This window comes from Daldinia caldariorum (genome assembly GCF_022478825.1).
Source record: "Daldinia caldariorum strain CBS 122874 unplaced genomic scaffold F4812scaffold_6, whole genome shotgun sequence".
In the NCBI taxonomy this organism is placed as follows: domain Eukaryota; kingdom Fungi; phylum Ascomycota; class Sordariomycetes; order Xylariales; family Hypoxylaceae; genus Daldinia; species Daldinia caldariorum.
Window position 1 is genome coordinate 869,929 of NW_025953042.1, and position 22,952 is coordinate 892,880.

The following is a 22,952-nucleotide window of genomic DNA, read 5'->3' on the forward strand; positions in this document are numbered from 1 at the left end:
AAGTTCTTTGGTGAGATATTTAGGTAACAACGGGTGCTATGCATTACCTCCACGGGTCATCACATACAGGTACCTCTACATACATCATATGTACACTTGCACCCGGATGAATTGACAACTTTATGAAATAAAGGTACCTTATATACCTTAGGTACAATACGCACAGTTTAGCATTTTATGTGACGCGACTGCCACCCCTCGAAAACAACTAGAGTTCCATTTAACTTTTCTTTACTGCTTTTCGACCTAACGCGTCACGCTAACTTTTTGTAGTGGTATCGGACTTGTCAAACCACTGGCACTCGACTACCATTTAAATCGTCGTCACACCTGCGGCCGTCCCACTTTCGTCCCGCAACTATTTTGACCGCTTTCAGACCAGGCAAAATAGAAATAGAACCGTTTTCTGTCGAGGCAACTATCGAAGCCCACTATCGAGAGACAACAAAACCCCACATTGTTTGTCGACAACAACAATAATAACAACCCCAACCGCAACCACCACAATAATAAATATTCGAGGCTTGTTCTAATAACCACCTTAATCTGACTGGATCGTAACGAGGAATCGAGCCACCGACAATGGAGGACCAACTCGTCCAGGTCCTCGCCAATACTCAGCTGGCTGCCGAAGGTCCTAGAAAGCAAGCAGAGCTCGACCTGAAGCATGCAGCTAGTAATCCCGCATTTCCCCTATCTCTTGCGAATATAGCCCAACATACGTCTATTTCCGTAGACATTCGACAGGCTGCTCTGTTTGCTTTGCGACTCTTCATCGAGAGAAACTGGAGCGGGGAGAACGACGATGGCCCCGCCATCCCTATCGCCGATGCTGTCAAGGATCAGATTCGACCCTCGGTTCTCGATATTGCCTTGAACTCGGACGATAGAAAGATCAAAATTGCCGCCAGGTACGAAACCCAAGCAGAGGCTATTCTTCTTAGCATTATTACTTGTGATATAGCTTGCCCTTTTAAGCGCATATTTAGCTCTACATTAACTGTTTCTACAATTACTAACTACTAGATTAGTTATTCAGTCGGAAAGATCGCTAATATTGACTTCCCCGAGCTATGGCCTTCGCTTCTCCCCACCTTACTCGAGATAATTCCGAATGGCAACGACAACCAGCTTCACGGTGCTTTAATAGTCCTCCGCGACTTGGTCGAGGAGAGCCTGAGTGATGACCAATTCTTCTCTATGGCACGAGATATCGTCAAGGTCGTATACGATGTCGCCATCAACGAAGGCCGAAAACCTGTCTTACGTGCTCTTGCTGTCTCCGTCTTTCGTGGCTGCTTTGACCTCATGGATACTGTTAAAGAAGAACACCCCAAGGAAGTTCAGGCGTTTGCAGACGAGGCAATGAAGGGATGGTTTCCTTTCTTCCACCAGGTTATGAAGCTGAGACTCCCTAGCTTAGAGCCTCAGTCATCTGTACAGCCTGATGCGTGGAATGGAATAATCGCTCTCAAGCTGCAGGTTGTGAAATGTCTTCTCAAGCTCAAATACGTTTTCCCAAGCCTCCTACTACCCGAAACGCCGCATTACTTTCAGGCTATCTGGGAAGAACTGCTACTCCTCGAACCCGCCCATGAACAACTGTATATTGAGAACGACGCCCAAGGCAGGCTAGAAGACTCCGATGGTCTTCCTTACACCTTGGACTTCCTAGTTCTAGAGGAATTAGATTTCCTAAACGGTTGCTTGCGTGCCCCACCTGTATGCAAGGAGCTATCAAATCAGTTGGCATCGTACGCTTCTGCGCATGAAACACCGTGGGTGCTGGAACTCATGCAGCTAGCCACCTCTTATGCGCTTATTACTAGAGAAGAGGAAGAGTTATGGGACATAGATGTCTCCCTCTACCTTGCAGAGGAGCAGTCCGTGAGCGCCAACTACACCCCTAGAACTGCTTGCGGAGATCTTCTCATTAAGCTCGGTGAATGGTTAAGCCAGCAGGCCTTGGAAGGACTCTTCGCTTATACGAAGAGCCTATTTGTCGAAAATGCGCCATGGAGAAGACAAGAGGCTGCTCTTTACTTGCTTAACCAGCTTGTGAATGATTTCTTAGAAGTCGGCAAAATCGTACCTCCGGAGATCGGTCAGGCGTATCTTGAACTCGTAACCTATGCTATTAACCGTTCCGGGGAACCGTTACTACGGGGCCGTGGCTATCTAGTTGCTGGCGTGCTAGCCCAATGTGATGGCATAGCAGTTGGGCTTCTAGACCGGACGATCCAGGCTATCGCAGCGGAGCAATCTGAGCTGGTGCAGGTTGCTTGCATCAAGGCAGTCGAAGGATTTCTCCAGAGCGGGAACAGTGCCGGTAACCAAGTGGTTCAAGCGAATGTGGTCAATGCTATCTCTCAATGGATGTCTGCCAGGGATATGTCCGAACTTGAGCAGGCGGATGACTTGCTTGTCACGCTCACCGAAACTCTACGAGCTGCTATCAATATCGACAAACGAGTTGCCGTATCCAACGATGTTCCTGCCTTGGATTTACTGTTCCTTATTGCCAAGCATGGCTCGACTAATTGGCAGGTATGTATCAAAAGATCCCATAAAGTTGCTAAATCATTTTCGTATACGGCCGAACTCATGTCTTTCTGTCTGATAGCGCTAACTTGTCTTGGTTCTTAGGTTACTATGCTCATTTGCGAGGAGTTTGAGGACATCGTTAAAACAATGCCAGACCCAGTCTCATACCAAGCGCTTTGCCAGAAAGTTCTCCCTACACTAAATGGAGCATTCAACGTTGCCGATATTACTTCAGACAACCCACTCATCACGGTAAGTTTAACTGGTCCCCTAGCCACTCGAGGTCGATTCATCCTCGAATTCTTTCGGGATTTTTAAAGTCCCAATGAATTTCCCCTAAGACGGTTCCTCAGCAGGGCTAACTAGTCTATATAGTTCGCAACCGAATTAATGGCCGCCCTCACTCAGTATGCGTCGGAGCCATTACCTCCTGGTTTTGTAGCAGCTACGTTGCCTAAGCTGAGCCGCCTGCTCATGGAGAGTAAAGAAGGCGACATTTTAAGGCCGGGTGCTGAATCCGTCAAATATCTTTTGGCACATGACCACGAGCAGGTGCTCAACTACCATGACGAGAACAATAGGTCTGGTCTCGAGGTCTGCCTACATATCATTGACCGATTGCTAGGGCCCTCGATAGAGGACAACGCGGCCTCTGAAGTTGGTGGCCTTGCAGCCGAACTTGTGGAAAAAGCAGGCCACGAACGACTTGGCCCATTCTTACCGCAACTTTTACAGGCGGTTGCCAACCGGCTGGCCTCGGCTGAGGCCGCTGGGTTTATCCAGTCCCTTATCCTGGTCTTTGCTAGACTTTCTCTAGTTGGTGCTCAGGACGTTGTCGCATTCCTCAGCACTATTCAGATCAACGGGCAAAGTGGTCTACAGGTTGTCTTAAGCAAGTGGCTGGAAAATTCAGTCAACTTTGCGGGATATGACGAAATCAGACAGAAGTAAGGAAACCCCATTCGACTCGTTATCCTATTCCAGCTAATTAGGAAATAGCGTGATTGCTCTGTCCAAGTTATTCAGCCTGAATGATCACCGTATCCTTCAGACGACAGTGAAGGGTGACCTGATCACACCTGCAAGTGATAGGATCATGACTAGATCCCGTGCTAAGCAAAGTATGTGTCTTCTTGCCTGCGACTTATCGTGTATCATTGCTCACTAATATCTAGCCCCGGATGAATATACCGCGATCCCTGCCCCGTTAAAGATCCTCAAGGTTCTAATTGAAGAACTCCTCTCGGCATCAGGGGTGAACAGTGCCGCTAACACCGCTGCTGCGGTGGCTGCCGCTGAATTTGCCGATGACGACGACGATGATGGTTGGGAGGATGACCCAGACACATTGGACCTCAACCTTGGTAGCGTGAAGAACGATTTAATGGGCTACCTAGAAGCCAACAACATGCGTCGTCGGGATGACGAGACCCAAGCTTACCTCATAGAATTCTTCCACAACGCAGCGCGCGACAATATTGCTGGATTTGGAGAATGGTACAACCAACTGAACGAGGACGAGAAGTTGAAACTGAACGAACTTTCGGCGCAATAGACTTATGCCTAAGCGATACCCAATGCGGCAGGGATTTCAAGAAGAATTTCCGGAGGATACCTAATAGTCGATAATCAAGTTCGCATTGTGAAGTTGAGAGAGGTGCTTAACTAGTCGCAAGGTGTTCTTTACAATTCCATACCTAGGCAATCAAAAGAATTGCAAAAGATCGGATATATCCCCCTTCAGTATAATATGGATTCAGTCGACTGGGTGTACCTAGGTAGTGGTAGCAGAGGTGGAAATGCGTATTTGGGTACAGTATGCAATTACTAGTAAATTAATGCATTGTCGCCGGCTGTCTTAGGTAGCTTGAGGGGGGGGGATTACCTAGAGAGACGAGGTTTCTGCCTGGGAAAAGAAAGAAGAAATGACAGAGAACGAGAACGAGAAGGAGAAAAGAGGGTGAGGATGAGGAAAAGACGGAAAAGACGGAAAAGAAAAGAAAAGAAAAATATGAGCCGTAAGTAGGTACCTACCTCTTATAAAAAGAACCAACGATGAATTTTATATCCTCTTACCTTTTGCTATTGACCTTGACGTTTTGGTACCTGTGTGTTATTTGCTACGTACCTACCTCCTATGTATAGCTGAATTGTTGATCTTGATTTAGCACGTAGTACCTCCTATCTTATATAATGTTAAGAGGTACCTACCTAAAGTAGTAAATAATCCAGTACCTCGTAATACGGAAGAAAGGAAGTTGAGTTGTAACTTATTAACATGACCGAGCCGAGAAAATCGAAGGTCTTATACATACCTAAGAGGTACAATAGCGATAATCCCGTATGTTGATGAGGAAGAGTATTATTATTTTATTATTTATTACACTTCCTATGACATATGTATGTACCTAGTAGTATTCCTCAAACGGAAAAGGGGGGAGTGGGAGGGGGGAACAACCAATAACGCAGAAGAAAGCGACAAATTCAATAATTACAATCGTACTTTTTCTCATCTATACTATAATTAATTAGGTACTTTATTGGTTGGTTGGGTTGGTCGACTTGGTTTGGGTTTGGTTTGGGTTTGGTTTGCTTCTCTCTCCTTCTCTCTCTCATCTAGTCTCGTACGCATCTCGAATTCGTAAACAATTCCAATTCCAGTGTCATTCCTCCCTTCGCTCCCATCCATCCATCCATCCATATGTTCATCCAGCGTAGCGTTAGGTAGTGTGGTGCTCGTATGTATTCCAACCCAAGCCAAGCCAAGCCAAGTCAAGTCAAACTAAGCCTCGCCTCATCTCGTGTCTCCCTCTCTCAAGAAAAAATAAATAAGAACAAAACAAAACAAAACAAAAAGCCTCAGTTATTTAGTCAGGTCAGGTCAATAGTTTGTGCCAGAATCGTTCGTTCCTTGTCGTCGGTCATTTGTCGTTCCTGTTCTTCATATGTCGTTCTCGTTCTTCGTTCTTGTTCTCATCCCTTTCTTTTTTGAATCGTTCTTTTCGTTCTCATTACACATACGTATACGTATACCCATCATCCACAAGCACATCAATTTCAACTAGAAGTAGGAGTAATAGTAGCCGCTCGTCATCTGCCGGAATAAGAAATGGAAACTCTCGTGCAACAACGACGACAACGCCAGCCTCGCAACGCCCGCGATGAATCTCTTCGTGACCCCCCAAAGCAGCCAGAACGCCAGCCGTCCCAACGAGCCCGCTCTACCACATATGACGTCCTTCTAAGCGTCACCACCGCCCCCACCTCCGCCGCTGCCCGAGGCCTTCATAAGGGCTCGCAAGCTAGCCATTTCGCGGCGAAGGCGTGCGTTCTCCCGCTTGACGCGGGCCGTCTCCTCGCTATAGTCCCTCATGCGCGTGACCATCTCCTCCTTGTCGTCGCGCCCTTTACCCTTGATCGCCTTGACGATCTTGCTGAGCTCGCTGTTGAACTTCTCGTACAGGATCTCGTTCTCCGCCATCGCCTCCTTGTACAGCTGGTCGATCGCCCGGACCTTGCCCTCGGCCGCCTTCACCGTGTTGTCCATGTCGTACTGGAGCTGGTCTTGCCGGTCGATCAGCTGCGCCACGATCATGGGGATGCGGTCCTCGAGCGCCCTTACGCTGGCCGATAGCTTCCTGATGTCGACTGTCTGTGTGCGTGTTAGGGATGAATTAACCTTGGCCATATCCGCGGCGATTTTCGAGAGCTCCAGTTGTAAGTTGGCATCTACGTCTTCGATGGCTTTCTTTTCCGTTTGCAAACGCTCCCGCAGCTTTTGCGTTGACTGCAATCGAAGCTTTCCTGTGGACTTGTTCGGGCTAGAAGTAGGTCTTGAACCTGATTCAGCTGCCGCACTGTTCTCACGTCTGAGAGTTGGGATATTAGAGGTTGAGAGCGTCTTGGAATGCCCTTTCCTTGGAGATTCGTTTGGAGGGCTACCTATTTGGAACGCGTCTTCAAGGTTTTCCTTTTGGCGAGACGAGCGAATAGCTAGACTGTTATATTGCGAGGGCGGGCTAGTCGGGATTCTGGACGGTGGTGGAATTCGTGGTCCGGAGTTGAACTTTTCCGAAGTCTGCTTCATATGAGAGAGAGGCTGCAGTGGTGACTCGTCCTCCAGCGTCGCTGTCTCCATAAGACTTCTGAGATCTGATAATGAACTTCGGCGCTTCCGCCTTGGTGTAGTAGGATATCCATCCTCAGTCTCAGGCTCTCCAATTGTTTCGAGCTTTTGTGAACTGTTTGGACGCGAATAGGAATCGTCGAAGGCGCCTGTGATGGGAGGTCTGTCGCGCGACCCAGGTCTCCTTATCCTATTCGGACTAGACGGCGTACCAATTTCAGATTTTGTCCTGATTACAGGACTTCTAGCCAAAGTCGGAGTTGTTTCACCGGTAGTTGGATTTCTGCTGTGTTTGCTTAGTGTACGCCATACGGACTGTCGATTATCCGCCTCATTCTTGCTATTCTGCCTTGTCAAAAAGTTTTCAAGTCCAAATTTCCTTCTTATAGAGGACGTGTTCGAGGTAAATGATCCGGTATGCGACTTCACACTACGAGTAGTCGAGTTCATTGATTCGAAGATGGACTCAGCTTGATCAATACTTATACTGAATCCGCTTGGCCCATCATCGAATATCCGCTCACAGTCATCGACAAGCCTATCAAGCAGGTTGATATAATTATGGGCAACCCCATCATCGACCAGGAGCTCTGCAAATGCCAAGGTGAGGGCCCCTCTGTCGCTATCATTCGCGCAGCCGTCAAGGAGGTCGGCAAGCAGCTTGATCAGAGCAGTAAAGGCCCTTCGGTTTTGGGGTGCCATATCTCTAAAGAGGAAATGGACGAAGTCCGCAAAATCTCCAGGAAGCTTCTTAGACGCTCTCTCTTGGAGGGCGTTTAGCGCCTTCAGCGGGATAATAGGTCCCATTTGTTCTCTCCAAGCTATACGCACGAACTTCTCAAAAGCGACAAAAACGACGTCGGGAGTACAGTCGCCCGAGGTTTCAATATCGAAGGGACTTTCGATAAGTCTGTTATAGAGATCATTCACGGAGAGCTCATCCACAGCAGACCTGTTGAGTAGCGTTCGGCCAATGAAGTTACCTTTGCGTGCCTGGAGACTAGCCATATAGCCAGTGAAGGTCTGCTCAAGTCGAACCAACGGGTTTTCCGGCCGATCATCATCAGACCCACCAATCCGGATTCCATCCCTACTCTTGGTAGAACCCTGCAACGAGTTCGCGTCAACCGAGCTGTTCGACCGACTAAGTAGACCAGGAAGAAGTATCGGCGCATCCCCCGTTAATGTACGTTGATGTTTATGGCTGCTACCTGATTCCGAATTACTGCTACCACCCAGGAAGCTCGAGAGGTACTTCACGGGTGATGTAGCTAGGAAGGACCTTGTTTTCTCAGCTTTATTGGAGACACTTAGGCCCCGGAGTACCTTTGTGTGAAACGACACCATTGCAGCGGTGAGCGCTGGGTTCCCGACGTTGAATTGGGTACTGAGAAGCTGAATCACTACGATTAGGTTAGCAAGATTTCCACATTTCTCCAGTCAAGAAAACTTACCTCTCCTAGCAAGTGTTGGGAGGAAATCATCTAACCCAATCTCGTCGACCGCTTTCTTCCCACTAAGCCCTATTGTGATTACCATCACCTTCTTCATACTTCCTGACCCAGTCTTCACATCCGAGCATATCTCTACCCCATAATGACCAACAGGCGCACCTTTAGTACCCTTTTCGTGGTCTATAACGATACGAACGGGAGCCGGTTCCTTCCGTCCTTCTATCAGTTGATCGATACCCTCTTGGAAGACGGCGGCGAATAACCCTAGGCCAGTATCAGGCATTCTCATAGACCGTAGAGTCCAACAAGGATCTTCACGCTCCTTTTCTGAGAACCTGCCTTCTACTCTAGCCTTGACAACCTCTTCACTCCATTTTGCGGCTTTGCCTTCGTACGATTCCTGCAGTACGAAGCAACGCGAAGTAGTGGCTGTGTTCGTGACGAATTCGCCCGCATTGGCGCCTTTCATTTCATTCAAAGAAGTCAACCAGACCATACGCCCATCTGATGATTCGGTAAACCGAACATCGGCCAGAGAGTGCCAGCCAGCAAATGCTAGCTCATAAGAACCCGGGCCACCAGCTGCATTAGTCATAGAAACCAATAGGCCGGCCGCTGATGGCTTGTCAATCTCACGTAGTAGGTCGCGTGCTGACGTGCTGGCACCATAGACCTTTCTTACGATCACGACGCAATCTGAAAAGAGTAAAAAAATACCAGTTTGGTCACTCAGAACTGGTTGTGCAGCTGCACCAAGTTGGTAGGGGGCAGGTATCTCAGAGAAGTCAGCAGCAACAATTAGCCGGCCAAGCGGTTCGAGGTCACTAGGCCAGCTCTCAATCATATGTCGCAAGCGTGTGTTAATATGAGGCTTATCAGTAAGCGGATCATCCATGGAGCAGATATTAGCGATAATATCTCTAGCTTTTAGCATATGCTGGAGAGCAGGATGGGTAATTGGTAAAGAGCCTACAATTTGGTCAATGACCAAACTATATCGTGGCAGCCGCTGGACAGGCTCGATGACAGTAGAGCGGAGGTGCTGCTCTCCAGTGACAGCCACTCTTTGCGAGAAGCTGGACTGTTGGCTGACGAAGGATGTAATTAGTTGAGGGAAGTTTTGGCTCGCTCGAATATAGTCCTGATAACAGTCGGTGAACTTTGGAAACCACTCCAACATGACTTTTGCCATTGCCAAAGCTCCAGTTGCGTCCTTTGATTTTCCAACCACACTTCCAGATGCACCTACTCTTGTTCCAGTACCAGATTCCATATCTTTCAAAGCATCTCCTTCGGTTTCTTCCATGATCTGTCGTAAAGCTTGCATGAAACCGGTATTAATCTCTAAAATCTTATCCGCCGACCTAGGGAATAATTTCTCAACATCCTGTTCAGAAGGGCTAAAACTTCCCGGTTGTTGCTCCTTGGCCTTTTGCCTATATTCGGGTGCGAGATGATTCACCAACTCATCCATCTTCGCCACATAACGCTCCTCAGTCTCCAAAAGCTCATCCATTTTTCGCCGCAGTTCCGCTTTCTGTTGTTTGGAAAAAGACCTCGTCCTGTTCAGCGTACTCGGCTTAGAAGGGGCTCGCCGTAATCTCGAAGTTGGTAAAAAGACAGGCTCGCCAAACAACTTGACAAGAGGCGTATACATGCCATATTGCCGTAGGGTCGGATCTAAAATATCGTCCTCGTCCTCGGGAATCTCCTCCAGATCGATGGGCTGTAGGGGGCTAATGGACCCCGGTGGTAAAACAAGATCAATATCGATATTATTTATATGTTGCGTCTGAAGGGCACATTGGAGCTTTTGAATGACATCAAAGGCGGTGTCCGCCCTGACCATGGATTTGGCAATATCGGCGGCATGTTGTTCACTGAAAAGCGATGGCAACGAACCGGGTCGGCGATTTCGAATGGCGGGATATTGACTTCTAACATAGGCCTTGACATGCTCGGGCAGCTCGTGAAAATATTTGAATAAACCGAAGGCTAAAGCTCGATAGACCTCGTCGCCCTGAAACTCTCGGGGAAGATAGTTGACAACATTATAGAAAGGCGAGTTCGGGGATATGGTAAGTCGAGGAAAGGATTGGAAACCGGCCGGGGTATATACGTGAACCTGGACTCTCGAACTGTTTAAGGTATAATTTGCGGTCGTTGATGGTCCGTGAAGTATGAGCAAGGGGAGGTGACTCAGTAAGGGGTCCGTAGCTTGATAAAGAGTGAGATGATCTGGCGATAGAGCCAGCTCCTCGGTGACGCGAACCATGGCCGCCTCAGTAGGCCTGTCGCATCATGCTCCAGACAGGGGGAAACGAGTGTGAGGTCGACAAAGAGACCCGAGGGACAAGTTAAACGAGGCAAACGTCTTGGTACCAGGTTCGTTTATTTAGTAAACAAGTTTGGGCTGGGTAGGCTGGCTAAATTGGCTTCTTGTGCGCGTCGAAAGCTACAGTCGATTGTTTACTTTTGATGGCAAGCAACTGGAGGTACTACTTCGTACACAAAAAGAAATGATAGTACACAAGACCACCCAAGACAAAATAATAAATGATGCATGCAATCAAGTAGAAGAGGGAATACTGGAAATGAATAAATGCGCCAAAGGATCAAAAACGGATCTCAATAATTGCAATGCACAGGGACACGCTCGAAGTCCTTCAAGAGTGCTATTGTGGGAAGCATCATTTGCGGTCAGCGATAAGACGGCTAAGACTGGGATTAGGTAGACCGGAAGTGGGTAGGGTTTCTATCTTTTTTGTGGTCCCTCGGGGATTTAGTGGGTTTGCCGAACAAACGCGACAGCTTGAAAACAGCATGAAACCGCGTTTCGATTTTGATAAACCCCACCTTACTCTTTTTACCCCTCAAGAATTCCCCTAAGAAACACCCTAGATGTATGTGCCTTACACCTTCCGGAGGCATGGAACTGCCCATACAAAGTCTGGCATACTAGGTATTCGGACTATGTACCGGACGCTAACCTGCTTAGATCATCATACCTAGGGGAGCTATTAACTAGGCTAGGTACCTAGGTACCTTTTAGGTAATTCGCACTGCTAGCACTTAACCAGGTAACTACCAACTACCTGGTAAGCAGGACAGTTTCCAAAAACTTTAAAAGTCGTTCTCTTTTAACAAACAGCATTTTCCATATGACACATCACCTATTCCCTACCAAATCTTGCCACCCGACTAGTGACAAAAAAATTATTACGATATCTGCAAGCTGTCTTGACGTTAGGTACCTAGGTAGTTACTTGGTATCTCGATAATGTCTAGTCAGAGAGAAGCGAGCATCTCACTCAATCACGCTCCCGACGGAGTTGGCTATAAACTCTTGGAGCTACCCCCCGAGCTACTCGCACTACTAGAATCGGACACGCCTCCTGTGTTAGTAGACCATCGGTACTTATAAATCGGCACGTTCCTAATGCAAGTTTTGTTGTATAGCCTAACCTTAGAATCTTCGACGAATTCGGCCGTGTTGAAAAATGGTACTCGATCATGGGGCCTCCGTCAGAAGAATACGTCGAATGCTTTGATCTTACTTAAAACTTCTGAGGGAGCATCAACGTCTTCTTCAGAGGTGCCAGAGCTAAGTTTAGATGCTATTTCGACAATTCACGACACGATAGAGCTTGTGCCAGACCTGGCTGCTGCTGCTGCACCCATCGCAAGGGGTAAATGGCATGAGAAATTTGCCCGGGGAAGGTAGATTTATAAGAACAAATCAAATACCTCCTACTTCCTACCTACCTACCTAGAGGTACCTAGAACTATCAGAAGTCACATGGCCTATATTAATTAATTATATGAGGTACTTAAACAAAAGCCTACATATACGCAGTACCTATTCCCCGATTTTGAATCAACTCAGGTGCAGCATGACCTTTTGTCATACCATCATCTGATCCCGGGTCCCTGTCGGAGGTAGTATTTTTCTAGAACATATCAATCCTAGCTCTAGCTCCCGAAGCGAGCCGGGAGTTCGTCTTAGTCTCCCAGGAATGGCATTTAAGACATAGTAAGGTATAGCTACATAGTATATATATATATATTTTTTCTAATCATCTAGCGATTGGTTATGTCGAAGGATAAGTGATCTACAATCTTGCAGGATGAACCATGTTACATAGCATGTGTTTAACTTCTTTCTACCTATCTAGGTACTATGCCCCTACTACTTCAGGCACGGTATTAATACATGAAGCTGCCGTGCCTAATCGCACGATATATTAGATAGTGTTAGGTAACCCCAGATAGGAGAAGAATTATGTTCTTCCAAGTACCTAGAGGCTAGGGATTGGGTTTACCAAACCTGTCAAATTACTTCAACGGATGTGCCTTGACGAGTACCTAGGTTAGGTACCTGTATTGAGCTGCATTATTTTAGCGCTAACTACCTAGACAAGTCAATTCCAGGTTGCTTTAAAGCCAGGACAAGAAGACCCTAAATATGGAGATACCTTTTAGTGAGAAAAGCATGGTGCAGATGGTGAACCTTGGACCAGGCTACAAAAAGGATAGCGATAGCCTACCAGAGCCTCAATTTATTTCCCCATCTCTCTCCCCCTCCAACGACAAAACCTTTATCAACTCCAGGACCTGTTCTCAAATTAATAATAAGTTGGTCCAGCTTATCGACTCAACTGGGGTATCATATCCTCGCTTTGTATACCCAGTTATACCCAATTTTTCTTTGTACCTACCTCTAATGTAAAAGCTCTGATTTAAATCATACCTCAATATTTATTCCAATAGGTATTAGATAAGTGTTGGTATTGCAACCGCCCTCGGAGTATCGCGGCTGGGGGTTTTTATGAGGCTGCAGGTGTGTTGTCCTGTTACTGGCACGTCAAAGTAAGGACATGAAAGCCGACATAGTTAAAACTTCTACTTCTCTACTGTGATGACAATTGCGGCTTCCGTTTGCTACCATCTCAGAGAGCGGGGTTTCCCTTTTCAAGAACGACCCGATTCGAGTCATCGTCAACCGTGATTACCTTAGGAAGTGGCGTCTTTTTATTTTTATTTTTGTTTATTTTTATTGCTGTTCTTTCCTTCCTTACAACCTCATTCAGGTATAATTGAGGAAATGGCGCTCTTGCCATTCAGGCCCTGAGTTACATACCTAAGAACCTAAGAACCTTCCGTCGAAACCTTCCTTATTATTACCAGCTTGAGCAACTGCCAACTGCCAGCAGCCCAAGGCACAAGCAGTGCAAGCAGCATATACACTCACGGTCGTTCATGCCTTCCCTGCCTTGTCAGCTGCGCTACTCCATTCATTTCCAACCTCTTATCTAACTTGTCTGCCTTTCGTTGTGTGTCTTTCTCTTTACAACAATTTTGTCCAGTCCAGTCCAGTCCAGTCACAAACTTTCCCTCATCAGGGTCGTCGCCGACATACCTACGTCCCTACGTACATACGTACCTACCCTTTTTGTACATTAGGCACGTTGGGGACAGTCGGTATATATGCGCGACACTTTCTACCTTGAGTTTGGACAACTTTTTCTTTTTCTTTTCTTGCAATATCTCTAGGTGTTCTTGCATTCTTGCATTCCATACAGGCAGGTCTCGTTTATCTTGTCTGCCTCTCACCAACCACCACCCATCGCATATACACTAAGCATTTACACACATACTCGGTGCTATATACTCGGCTCAAGACACTACCCAGAAAGTACATAAAAAACAAGACTATCAGCAGTTTATTGACGGTTACCTTGCGATACTTGTGATATTTGCGATATCAAACATCGCAGTGCCAAGTCTCAAAGACCTTACAGGACGTACCTGTATACACACCTAACCTTGGTCAAACTTTCCTTTTTAGGTAAGCAGCTACTTACTTTCTATCTTCTACCGGTACCTAGGTAGGTTACCATGTATGCTTTTACACATGCCTTATAAGCACACAGGGCTAGATGCTTCAACGTTTTGAGGAGCTTACACTCTGTTTTTTTTCTCCTCTTCTCCGTTCCCCCCTTTCCCACTTCTTGTATTCCCAATATTTAAAACATGTGTTGTATGTTAGGGTTAGGTATTACCTTTCTATCTTACAACCACGCAGCCTTTACATTCATACCCTTGAAACCCTTTTTTCGACTTGCTCTTTCCTTTCTCTTTCCCCAACTTTTCCGACATGACAAGCACCATGCAGTTCTGTGTTGTCGTTCAGGCGCTAATTACTACAGCACAAAGGTTATCCACAGCTGCATTCACTAGTCATCTAAAGGTTCAGATACGTCGTTGCAAGTCTAAGCAGTTAGGGGTCGTCAATAATTTTGTCTCTCCTGAGTTGCGCCGCTACATTGACGCTAAAATGGCAGACAATCAGAATCCTATTGTGATAGATGATGATTTAGATGACCCACATATGCTACAAGACGCTATGGATATTGATGAGGATATCCCTGACGATTACGAAGATATTGACCTCGAGGCTGAAGAGGAATATTGGGAAAATTTTCCTGACCAACATGAGTTTCAAGTGGACAAAAGACCCTCCGATGTCTGCAGAGATCATGTCAAGTCAGTTTTCCCCGATATTTGTTTGACTTATCTAGAGCAGATTGTGTCTGAAAATAATTACAATTCAGATGCTACCATTGGTGCTATTCTTGATCGTCAAGAAAAGGACGGAAAATATCCGGTCCGTGATCGGAAACGCAAGAGAACAGAGGATGACGATGGTGAGGTTGAGAGTGACGATGACGATGATGATGACGATGGTGACAAGGATGAAGCCAAGAAGACCAAGAACCGTATCATCAGAGCGACCAAAAAGAAACTGGAGCAAGTGGACTACCTTTCAGGTACGGTCACTCACAAAGGCTACATAGAGATGGCAAAAAACGTTTTAGCTTCAGAGGTACGTCGAGAAAATCACTCCCTTACCCATTTCAAGACATATTAGTCGCCTCCTCCTTTACTATAGAAGCTAACATTGTTATAGTATGTCAAGTGCTTTCTTTTTACACTATCATATTTTCGGGTCAATGCTATATTTTCAGAGAGTTTCTACATTCTGGGTGTAATACTAACATATCTCAGCTTTCCGAGAGTACCAATGCCGACAATCAAGACCCTATTGCGCGACAATAGAGGGTCTGTTTTCGAGACGCATGCAAAACTAGATGATGCTGTCCGTAACTGGGATGATGCAAGTCCACCTTGGACGGAAAAGCAACGGTGCTCAAAAATGATGATAAACTTCTTGCCGGATCGCATCCACACCCTGGATATGACGGATTTTGATCCTGGACAGAAAGCAGCAATTGCCGAGTTGCGTGCTGCTAGGGAGCTGAAGTGGCTCAAAGATGCAGAGGCGGCTCAAGAGACCGCAGAGAAAGGAAATTTTGCCCACGCAAAGTTGATCGGGGAGGTAGTGGAGTGTGGTTGCTGCTTTGAGGAGTGTGCTCTCAACCGAATGGTACATTGCGATGGCAAGAATATTCATTGGTTTTGTCGAAATTGCATGAAAATGCAGGCGGAGACAAATATCGGCATATCCAAATACGAAATATCTTGCATGTCTGTAGACGGATGCGACGCCGGCTTCTCTGCAGATCAGATGAAGCTGTTTCTCGACAAGAAACTCCGTGTGGTCCTAGAACGTCTCGAACAGGAGGCTATGTTGCGGATGGCAGGCATCGAGAACCTTGAGACTTGTCCGTTCTGCCCCTACGCAGCAGAATGTCCTCCCATTGAGGTTGATAAGGAATTCACATGTATTAATCCTGGCTGTGAAAAGGTTAGCTGTCGTCTGTGCCACAAAGAGACGCATATACCAAAGACCTGTGCCGAAGCCTCCAAAGACCATGGTCTGGACGCACGACATGTCCTCGAGGAAGCCATGAGTGAAGCGTTGATACGGCATTGCAATAAATGTAAAGACCCCTTAGTCCTAGAAGGTCATATGCGCACTCAACTAACACCTTAACTATAGGTCAAGCTCCTTACCTCAAACTAAATGGTTGCAACAAGATATACTGCACTAAATGCTCCACGATGCAATGTTATGTCTGTCGCCAAACCATTACCAGCTACGCACACTTTGACGACGCCAGGAGAGGTGGCAAAAGTGGTCAGTGTCCGTTGTTCGATAAGACCGAGGAGCGACACGAACGAGAGGTACAGCAAGCGGAAAAGGAAGTCCGCCAGAAAATGTTACAAGATAATGCCGACATAGTAAGTTTTCATTTCAACTTTCATCCCTGATCCAATGTTGTCTCTAATATTCAAACTGTTCAGACTGAAGAGGTGCTCCAAATCAATCTGTCAGAAAAAGTCCGGCAGGACGATCAAAAGCGTAAAAAGGAGAATCAGCTTCGGCAGCAACAGCAGCAACAGCAGCATCTTAACCCTGCTGCCCACGCTAATCACATGGATATGGATATCGTCAATCGTGCCATAGAACACGCCCGTCAATTTCATCAACGAGTTCAAAATCATTATCCTATGCACCCTGCTGTGCCTCCTCCTCCGTATCCCCACATGCACCCTCTCGCGCCTCCACCGCCTCCACCGCCTCAACCTATTGACGTGCCCGGTGGTCCCCAAGCTAGAGATATCGACCCCGGGGTAGTGGTTCCATTGATGCCTATGCATGATCAGAGACTACAGCAGGAAAATCTGCTGCAGCAGAGAGAACGCTTACTGCAGCAGCGGGAACGCCTACAGCAGCAACGGCGACACCTACAGCAGTTTCAGCGGATGCAGATGGATATTATTAGAGGTAGAGAGCCGCCTCAAGGTATGGTAAGAGGCAGGTATGCCCCTCGGGGCGTTGCTCCGAATGCTCCTATGCATCCACCCCAGAATCAACAAGAGGCCATGCAAAACCAACCAGAAAACCGTTTAAATTTGGCCGCTGGACGTCAGCACGAACCTCAGGTATTGCAGCAAGATGTTCCGAATAACCCACCTCAAGATGGACCAGCAGAAGGTGTGGATCCGCTCTATCAGCCAGCAGAACAAGGAAATGGATTTCTAAATCTACAAAATCCAAACGGATTCAACTTCCGCCGTTGGGGATTTTAACTGCTGTCTTTCCATTTCCTGCAGGATAATTCACCTCATCAATTACGGTCCCTATTTATGGACTGACGCCTAAGCACCAAATCTGCGTTTTCTGGTATACTGCCTGCCATCTGATTGCGCTTGTTTTGCCCTTCTCTGAAGGTGGCCATTCAATACACTAAATACACCATACAAGGCGAAGTTATTGAGCGTCACGCATATAACCTTTTTTTTTACTCTACGGCCGTAAGATTTTGTAGACACTTCCGCCTTTGGGAGGTCTGCCAACTTGGCGTTAAGGAAGACACACAGCATTTCGGCATACAAACTAGGCGTTCAAGGGGGAAAGAGGGGAGAGATAATGTGTGCTTTGTTTTCGTGAGAATATTCTTTCTTGTCAACTTTTCTAATTGGATGGTCGAGGTTATATCGAGACACTTCTACATCCACATGTCCGTCCTGACATCACTGAGAGGCCTGGCTATAGGGGACTGATGAAGAAGGAAAACTATTAATCCGGTCTATGCACACCCGCATTGACTGCAGAGGCAGTTATAATCATCGTTATAAGCGATGTTTCTGTCCTAGGTTTCCAACTCTTCTCGGAGAAAGTCTCTATATCTACCCCTGATAGCCTTTGTTAGTGTATATATGTAAATTCACATTCTGACCCAACCTTTCCGCATGCTTCTCTTTATTCTAGGTGATGATCTCTTCTGTGTCTATATTCTGTCCCTGTTGTTCTTGAAATGTTAACACCAGCAGTATTTTTCATTCGCAACCCACTCGACATTGCGAACATCCTCGTCTCCGTACCACATCATACTAGGTATGCTATCTTCATCCCGCTCTACCCAACGATGCTGTAAACCACTCTGGTCGATCAATTTCTTAACTATAGTCGATGGATTCCATAAGTCGACTTTCCCCAAATGCCACCGGGATGACTCTCTCTGTGCAGCTTGCATCACGGCTGTGAACGCCTCCTGTATATCATTACTCGGAACCTCTTTCATCTCCTCGGAAGCCTCCGGCTCGATAACCAGCCGCAGGATATACAGCTTGTTCTTATGGACGTTGTCGGCCGGGGCGCCGATCCCGCCGTAGCTCCTCGCCCAGACGGCCCAGACGCGACGGCCCTCGGGACCGGCTATCGCGCCCCGCGCAAACGGAGCGGCGGTCTTGAAAAGCACTGAGGATATGTAATCGTCCCTGTAGAGGTGCCACCGGAGCGTGTCGTGGTCGGGCGCGAAAGCGGCGCTTGTGCGGCGGGTTGCGCGCGCCGTGCGCAGGAGTCTCTCCTTTAGCAGCTGTTCGTCCCGCTGGCAGAGGGGTTCCAGGTTATCGTATGATATCGGGGTGATTTCCCCCTCCCCCTCCCCCTTCCCCCTTTCGCTTTCTTCTTCTTCCTCCTGTTCTTCTCGTCCGCTCTCTTTCCCGTCGACCGAGACCGAGACCGGGACCGGGACCAGGAATTCGGCGTGGAGGCTCGGGAACGCGGCCCAGCCCTTCTTCGCGTAGTACTGCTTGCCGATGTCCGACCACAGGGCGGAGCACGCCGCGTCCCGGCCGTCCTGCGCTTGCCACTTCCGCAGCCAAGGGCCGAGGTCGCTTAGCATGCGCGCCGCGTACCGGTTCCCCCGGAACTCCGGGTACGTGAAGACGGAGCCGATGCCGTGGCCCACGCGCTCGTGGACCGTCGCCGCGGCGGCGGTGGTGGAATCTGCGCCCGGGTCGGGATTTGAGTAGGCGACTAGCACGCGCTTCCGGATAGACTCGCATGAAGCGAGGACAGGTCGGGTGCTACTATCTGTTGCGGCCGCCGGCGACCACGCCGAGTCCGTGAGGATCCAGTGTGTCATGCCGCCGTCGCGCGTCAGCGGGATGGTGGTGAAATACGCCTCCCGCTTCAGGTACTGCTCGAGGGTGAGCGCCCCGCCCCAGTGCGTGTGGTTGAGAGCCCACGTACGCCGCTTCTCGGCGTCCGTGGGGTGCGCGAGGCCCAGCGACGGGGACGTGGCGGGGGGGAGGGTGTAAGTGTCTTGAGATGCTGAGCCCATTATGACGACAGCCGGCTTTTTTTTCCCTCTTCTCTTTCTATAGGTAGGTAGGTACCTAAATATATGAAAAGTGCGGGATGAGTTAAGCAAGCAGGTGAACCAACCGCTCTCTCAAATTATATGCACTATATATCGTAGCTGCTAAAGGGACAAGAAGCAGTTTCTTCGTCGGTAGAGCTTAGCGAATGACGTTTTTCTGCGAGGACTTAGTAACAGCTCGAAAGACGCTTAAAGCAAGCCAAGCTGAATATGTCTCGGAAACATGCCAGTGCGTTGGCAACGCCAGACTGCTGGGTGAGACAAAGAGAAACTAGCCTGGTTTATTGCTTCTTTTTTATAAAGGACAGAAAAAAAAAGGAAAAAAAAAAAGAAACATGACATGTGATCAAGTACGGCCAACAGAATATATATACACATGCCAGTAAGTAGGTATGTATATACTACAAGGCAGCCCTGACGTACAAGTCCCAGACCAGCCAGGCCAGGCGATATATGCACTGCACTGCACGTACGCTCGGCCAACTAGCGGACCACGGCGAGACGAAAAGGGAAGAAAAGGAGGGGACATATGATGGTCTAGTACTACATGGGCCAAGGCTCCAACGGGGAGTTTTTATGTAACGAAATGGATATTATTCGAGGAGAGAGGAAAAAAAAGAAAGAAAGCCGGTGAATGAACGCTACCGGCCGCTCCCCCTCAGCTCCGGCCTTTTCGAATCTTCGGACCGGGGGTTTTCGGCGGAGGGGACCCAAAAAGGGGGAAACGATGTAAAATCAGATAACTATTGGGACTACGCCTATCTTTTTCGGCGTATTGAGAAGTGACGGCATAAGAGAAATATCCGAAAATACAGACAAACACATACCTTTTTTAATTTCTTTTTATCGGGAGGATCCAAAATGGGGGAGGAAGTCTACGGTTGGTACGAAATGGCGGACTAATAATACCTATATACCTACCTCATAAGCTGAAGCGGGCTGGGGCTTTCGAGGCAAAGGGGTGGGTCTTTCTCGGTTATTAGGTACTGCGAAGGTTTGTGGAGGCTAAGGTATCGTGCCGATGCAACCCGCCTCGAAAGTTACCTGGTACGATACGTAGGTGTAATTATAGCAGGTGGACTTTTAAAACGTACATGCGGAATGGGTTCTGCTGACCTTGGTTCACTACGAATTATACTCCATCGTCACGCCGCACGGACTGGAATGCTGCCACTGAGACGCTAATGTAGGTGGGAACTTAGGTTGATTGATTAGGTTGATTTTTGCTTTGGATCCGGGATTTGGGTTGTGTCTTAAAAACCCCCATCTTTCTTATTAGGAATACACCTTCCCGCGGCCACCTTCGTTTTCCCTTTTATTTCTTATCAGTGGCCATGTCCATCATCCGGCTCTCCCCTCTCTTCCGGATCCAGCTTGATCAGGGTATCAATCCTCATTATACTGATACACGCCTCCACCGCACTCTTCAGCTGCCGAACCTTGCTTATGCTCGGTTCTAACACACCCGCCTTAACTTCGTCCACTACTTTTCCCTTCATGAGATCCAGACCGTAGTTCTTGTAGTTCTTCTTTTTCGCAATCGTCTTCTCGTCCTCGTTGGCTTCTCCGTCTTGTGTCCGCTGCGATAGAGCGTGCCGAGACCGTAATTGTGCCACTAATTCGCTTGCATCCTTTGCCGCGTTGACAGCCAAGGTCTTGGGGATAACGAGGAGCGACTGTGCGAACTCTCCGATTGCTAGCTGCTCCCTTGAACCAACTGTGCCTGCAAACTCTTCCAAGTAGATGTGCAGTGCTGTTTCCACTGCTCCACCACCAGGTACAATACTGCCACTCTCTAGAGTTCGCTTAACCGCACATAACGAATCGTGAACCGAACGCTCCATCTCGTCCAGCGTGAAGTCGTTTGGTCCTCGAAGAAGGATAGAGGCTGAAGAGTGTGTCTTAGTTCCCTTAACCAAGATGCACTCATCGTCTGAAATACGTTCCTGAACAACTTCTTCGGCGTAGCCTAGGTAAGAAGGCTCAAAACGCTCATCGCCGTTCAGGTCAGAGAGCGTGCTCAGTAGGGTTGCGCCGGTGGCCTTTGCAATTCGTCGCAAGTCTTCCTTCTTGCATCGCCTTACAGCCATAGCGCCGCGCTCGATAAAAAGCTTCAAGCACATGTCGTCGATACCCTTGGTCGTTAGAATAACGTTGGCTCCGGCCTTAAGTATCATCTCAACCCTCTCGATAACCATTCCCGACTCTCGTGCGCGGATCTGTTCGAGCTGTTGAGGGTCATCTACCGTAATTTGTACACCCAGCTTCATCCTCTCCTTCTGCAGGTTCATGTCGAGGACTGCAATCTTAGCATCCTGTATTCTCGTAGTCATTGCCTGCGATGCAACGGTGCAGTTCAAAGCATAGCCCTTAACTAAGACGGATTCTAAGACACCCTTTCCATGTGCTTTTAGAATATTGACTGCCTTAACGGGGTATTTAACCTCGCTGCGGTTATTTGTCGTCTTAACTGCTTGGAGAGCATCGACAACCATGTTGGCAAAGAAGTCAGAGTCGGCACCGATAATCTTGCTAGACATTGACGTCTTGGCAATGCTGAGTAACGATTCACGGCTGAGGTTTTCTACTTTAGTGCTAACATTTTCGTTCATGTATTTGATAGCCTCTCTCAAAGCAAGTCTGTAGCCGGTGATAATAGTCGTGGGGTGTATCCGGTTTTTCATTAGCTCGTTTGCTCGTCGTAGGAGTTCGGCAGCAATAAGCACGACCGAAGTCGTACCATCACCGACTTCTTTATCTTGTTGCTGCGCTAGGTCGACGAGAATCTTTCCAGCGGGGTGTTCGACATCTAGTAAACTTAGGATAGTGGCGCCATCGTTGGTCACTGTGACATCCTATAACAGTCAGCCATGAAGCACCCACATAGAAGACCACGGGTGTCCATACTCCAATATCGTCCACCATCATCTTATCCAGACCGCTCGGGCCAAAAGAGCTCTTGACGACGTTCGCTATAGCTTGGGTAGCAAGAACTATATATATGCTCGAGTTAGAAATATATACCATAGCAGCCTCAAGGAGCAGGGGAGAGCTATGTGAGCTATGAGAGCTATACCATTCTGATCCCTGATATCTGCACCAGAAATCTTCTGGCCACCGAGGAACAAAGTCCCATTCGAGGGTTGTTCAAACATGGAAGCCATCTTTTAAAAAGCTTTGTTATTTACACCTGGGACGAAAAACGGACGAACTTCCAACGTAGTCGATAAAAGGAGGGGATTCTGTATAATCGGAGCTGCCAGGCTGCTTCGATATTTTGTTAGGTGAAGCTTCTAAGCAACCCACTTGCCTCCAAGGGCTTTGGGTAACTTTTTTGCGGAAGTAATGGTTATTCCTAGTCCGATAATAGGTACTTCAGGTGGACACGCACAGACCTAGGGACCCATACTTTTCCCTTATCTGCCCCTCCTGCCCTCTAAAGATTTTATACATAGAAGATCCCTGGAAGGTTGGAAGGCTGGAACCCCTCCATTGGGAGAAAAGGAAATCGCGGGGCACCATTTGAAATTCTATCTCGCGTTTCCAATTAGTTTATTACTTATCAGGTACGAGGTTAGGTACACCTCGTTTTATTTTTATCCAAGGTGGGCATCCTTCGTCTTTCGTCCTTCACATCTAACACCTACTTAATATCCGCTCCGGTGTGACTCAACTACTTGACGTTCCTAAAGG

At 47.7% G+C, this 22,952-nt stretch overlaps 6 protein-coding genes across 6 annotated transcripts; 3 read left to right on the forward strand and 3 right to left on the reverse strand.

Moving 5' to 3' along the window:
* Positions 1-113: 113 nt before the first annotated feature.
* Positions 114-4,633, forward strand: F4812DRAFT_424888 (ARM repeat-containing protein). The gene is made up of 6 exons (XM_047933869.1): positions 114-911; positions 1,032-2,547; positions 2,647-2,796; positions 2,920-3,491; positions 3,544-3,665; positions 3,720-4,633. Exons 1-6 carry the CDS (start codon positions 583-585, stop codon positions 4,097-4,099), a joined length of 3,069 nt encoding a protein of 1,022 aa, XP_047791157.1. The 5' UTR covers positions 114-582; the 3' UTR covers positions 4,100-4,633.
* A 1,027-nt stretch (positions 4,634-5,660) lies between these two features.
* F4812DRAFT_348561 (uncharacterized protein) lies at positions 5,661-10,521 on the reverse strand. Its single transcript, XM_047931703.1, has 2 exons — positions 8,125-10,521; positions 5,661-8,073 (listed from the first exon to the last, which is right to left on the reverse strand). Exons 1-2 carry the CDS (start codon positions 10,397-10,399, stop codon positions 5,786-5,788), a joined length of 4,563 nt encoding a protein of 1,520 aa, XP_047791158.1. The 5' UTR covers positions 10,400-10,521; the 3' UTR covers positions 5,661-5,785.
* A 475-nt stretch (positions 10,522-10,996) lies between these two features.
* F4812DRAFT_424890 (uncharacterized protein) lies at positions 10,997-12,269 on the forward strand. The gene is made up of 2 exons (XM_047933870.1): positions 10,997-11,523; positions 11,584-12,269. Exons 1-2 carry the CDS (start codon positions 11,405-11,407, stop codon positions 11,846-11,848), a joined length of 384 nt encoding a protein of 127 aa, XP_047791159.1. The 5' UTR covers positions 10,997-11,404; the 3' UTR covers positions 11,849-12,269.
* A 2,592-nt stretch (positions 12,270-14,861) lies between these two features.
* Positions 14,862-17,216, forward strand: F4812DRAFT_348582 (uncharacterized protein). The gene is made up of 4 exons (XM_047931705.1): positions 14,862-15,010; positions 15,193-16,028; positions 16,088-16,329; positions 16,393-17,216. The coding sequence occupies exons 2-4, from the start codon at positions 15,209-15,211 to the stop codon at positions 17,179-17,181; spliced, it is 1,851 nt and encodes a 616-aa protein (XP_047791160.1). The 5' UTR covers positions 14,862-15,010; positions 15,193-15,208; the 3' UTR covers positions 17,182-17,216.
* Positions 17,217-17,912: 696 nt separating this feature from the next.
* F4812DRAFT_458372 (uncharacterized protein) lies at positions 17,913-19,220 on the reverse strand (the record flags this gene model as incomplete). The annotated part of the gene is made up of 1 exon (XM_047937351.1): positions 17,913-19,220. One exon carries the CDS (start codon positions 19,218-19,220, stop codon positions 17,913-17,915), a length of 1,308 nt encoding a protein of 435 aa, XP_047791161.1.
* A 1,017-nt stretch (positions 19,221-20,237) lies between these two features.
* Positions 20,238-22,642, reverse strand: F4812DRAFT_348572 (T-complex protein 1). The gene is made up of 3 exons (XM_047931704.1): positions 22,336-22,642; positions 22,167-22,252; positions 20,238-22,114 (listed from the first exon to the last, which is right to left on the reverse strand). Exons 1-3 carry the CDS (start codon positions 22,421-22,423, stop codon positions 20,585-20,587), a joined length of 1,704 nt encoding a protein of 567 aa, XP_047791162.1. The 5' UTR covers positions 22,424-22,642; the 3' UTR covers positions 20,238-20,584.
* Between the last annotated feature and the right edge of the window lie 310 nt (positions 22,643-22,952).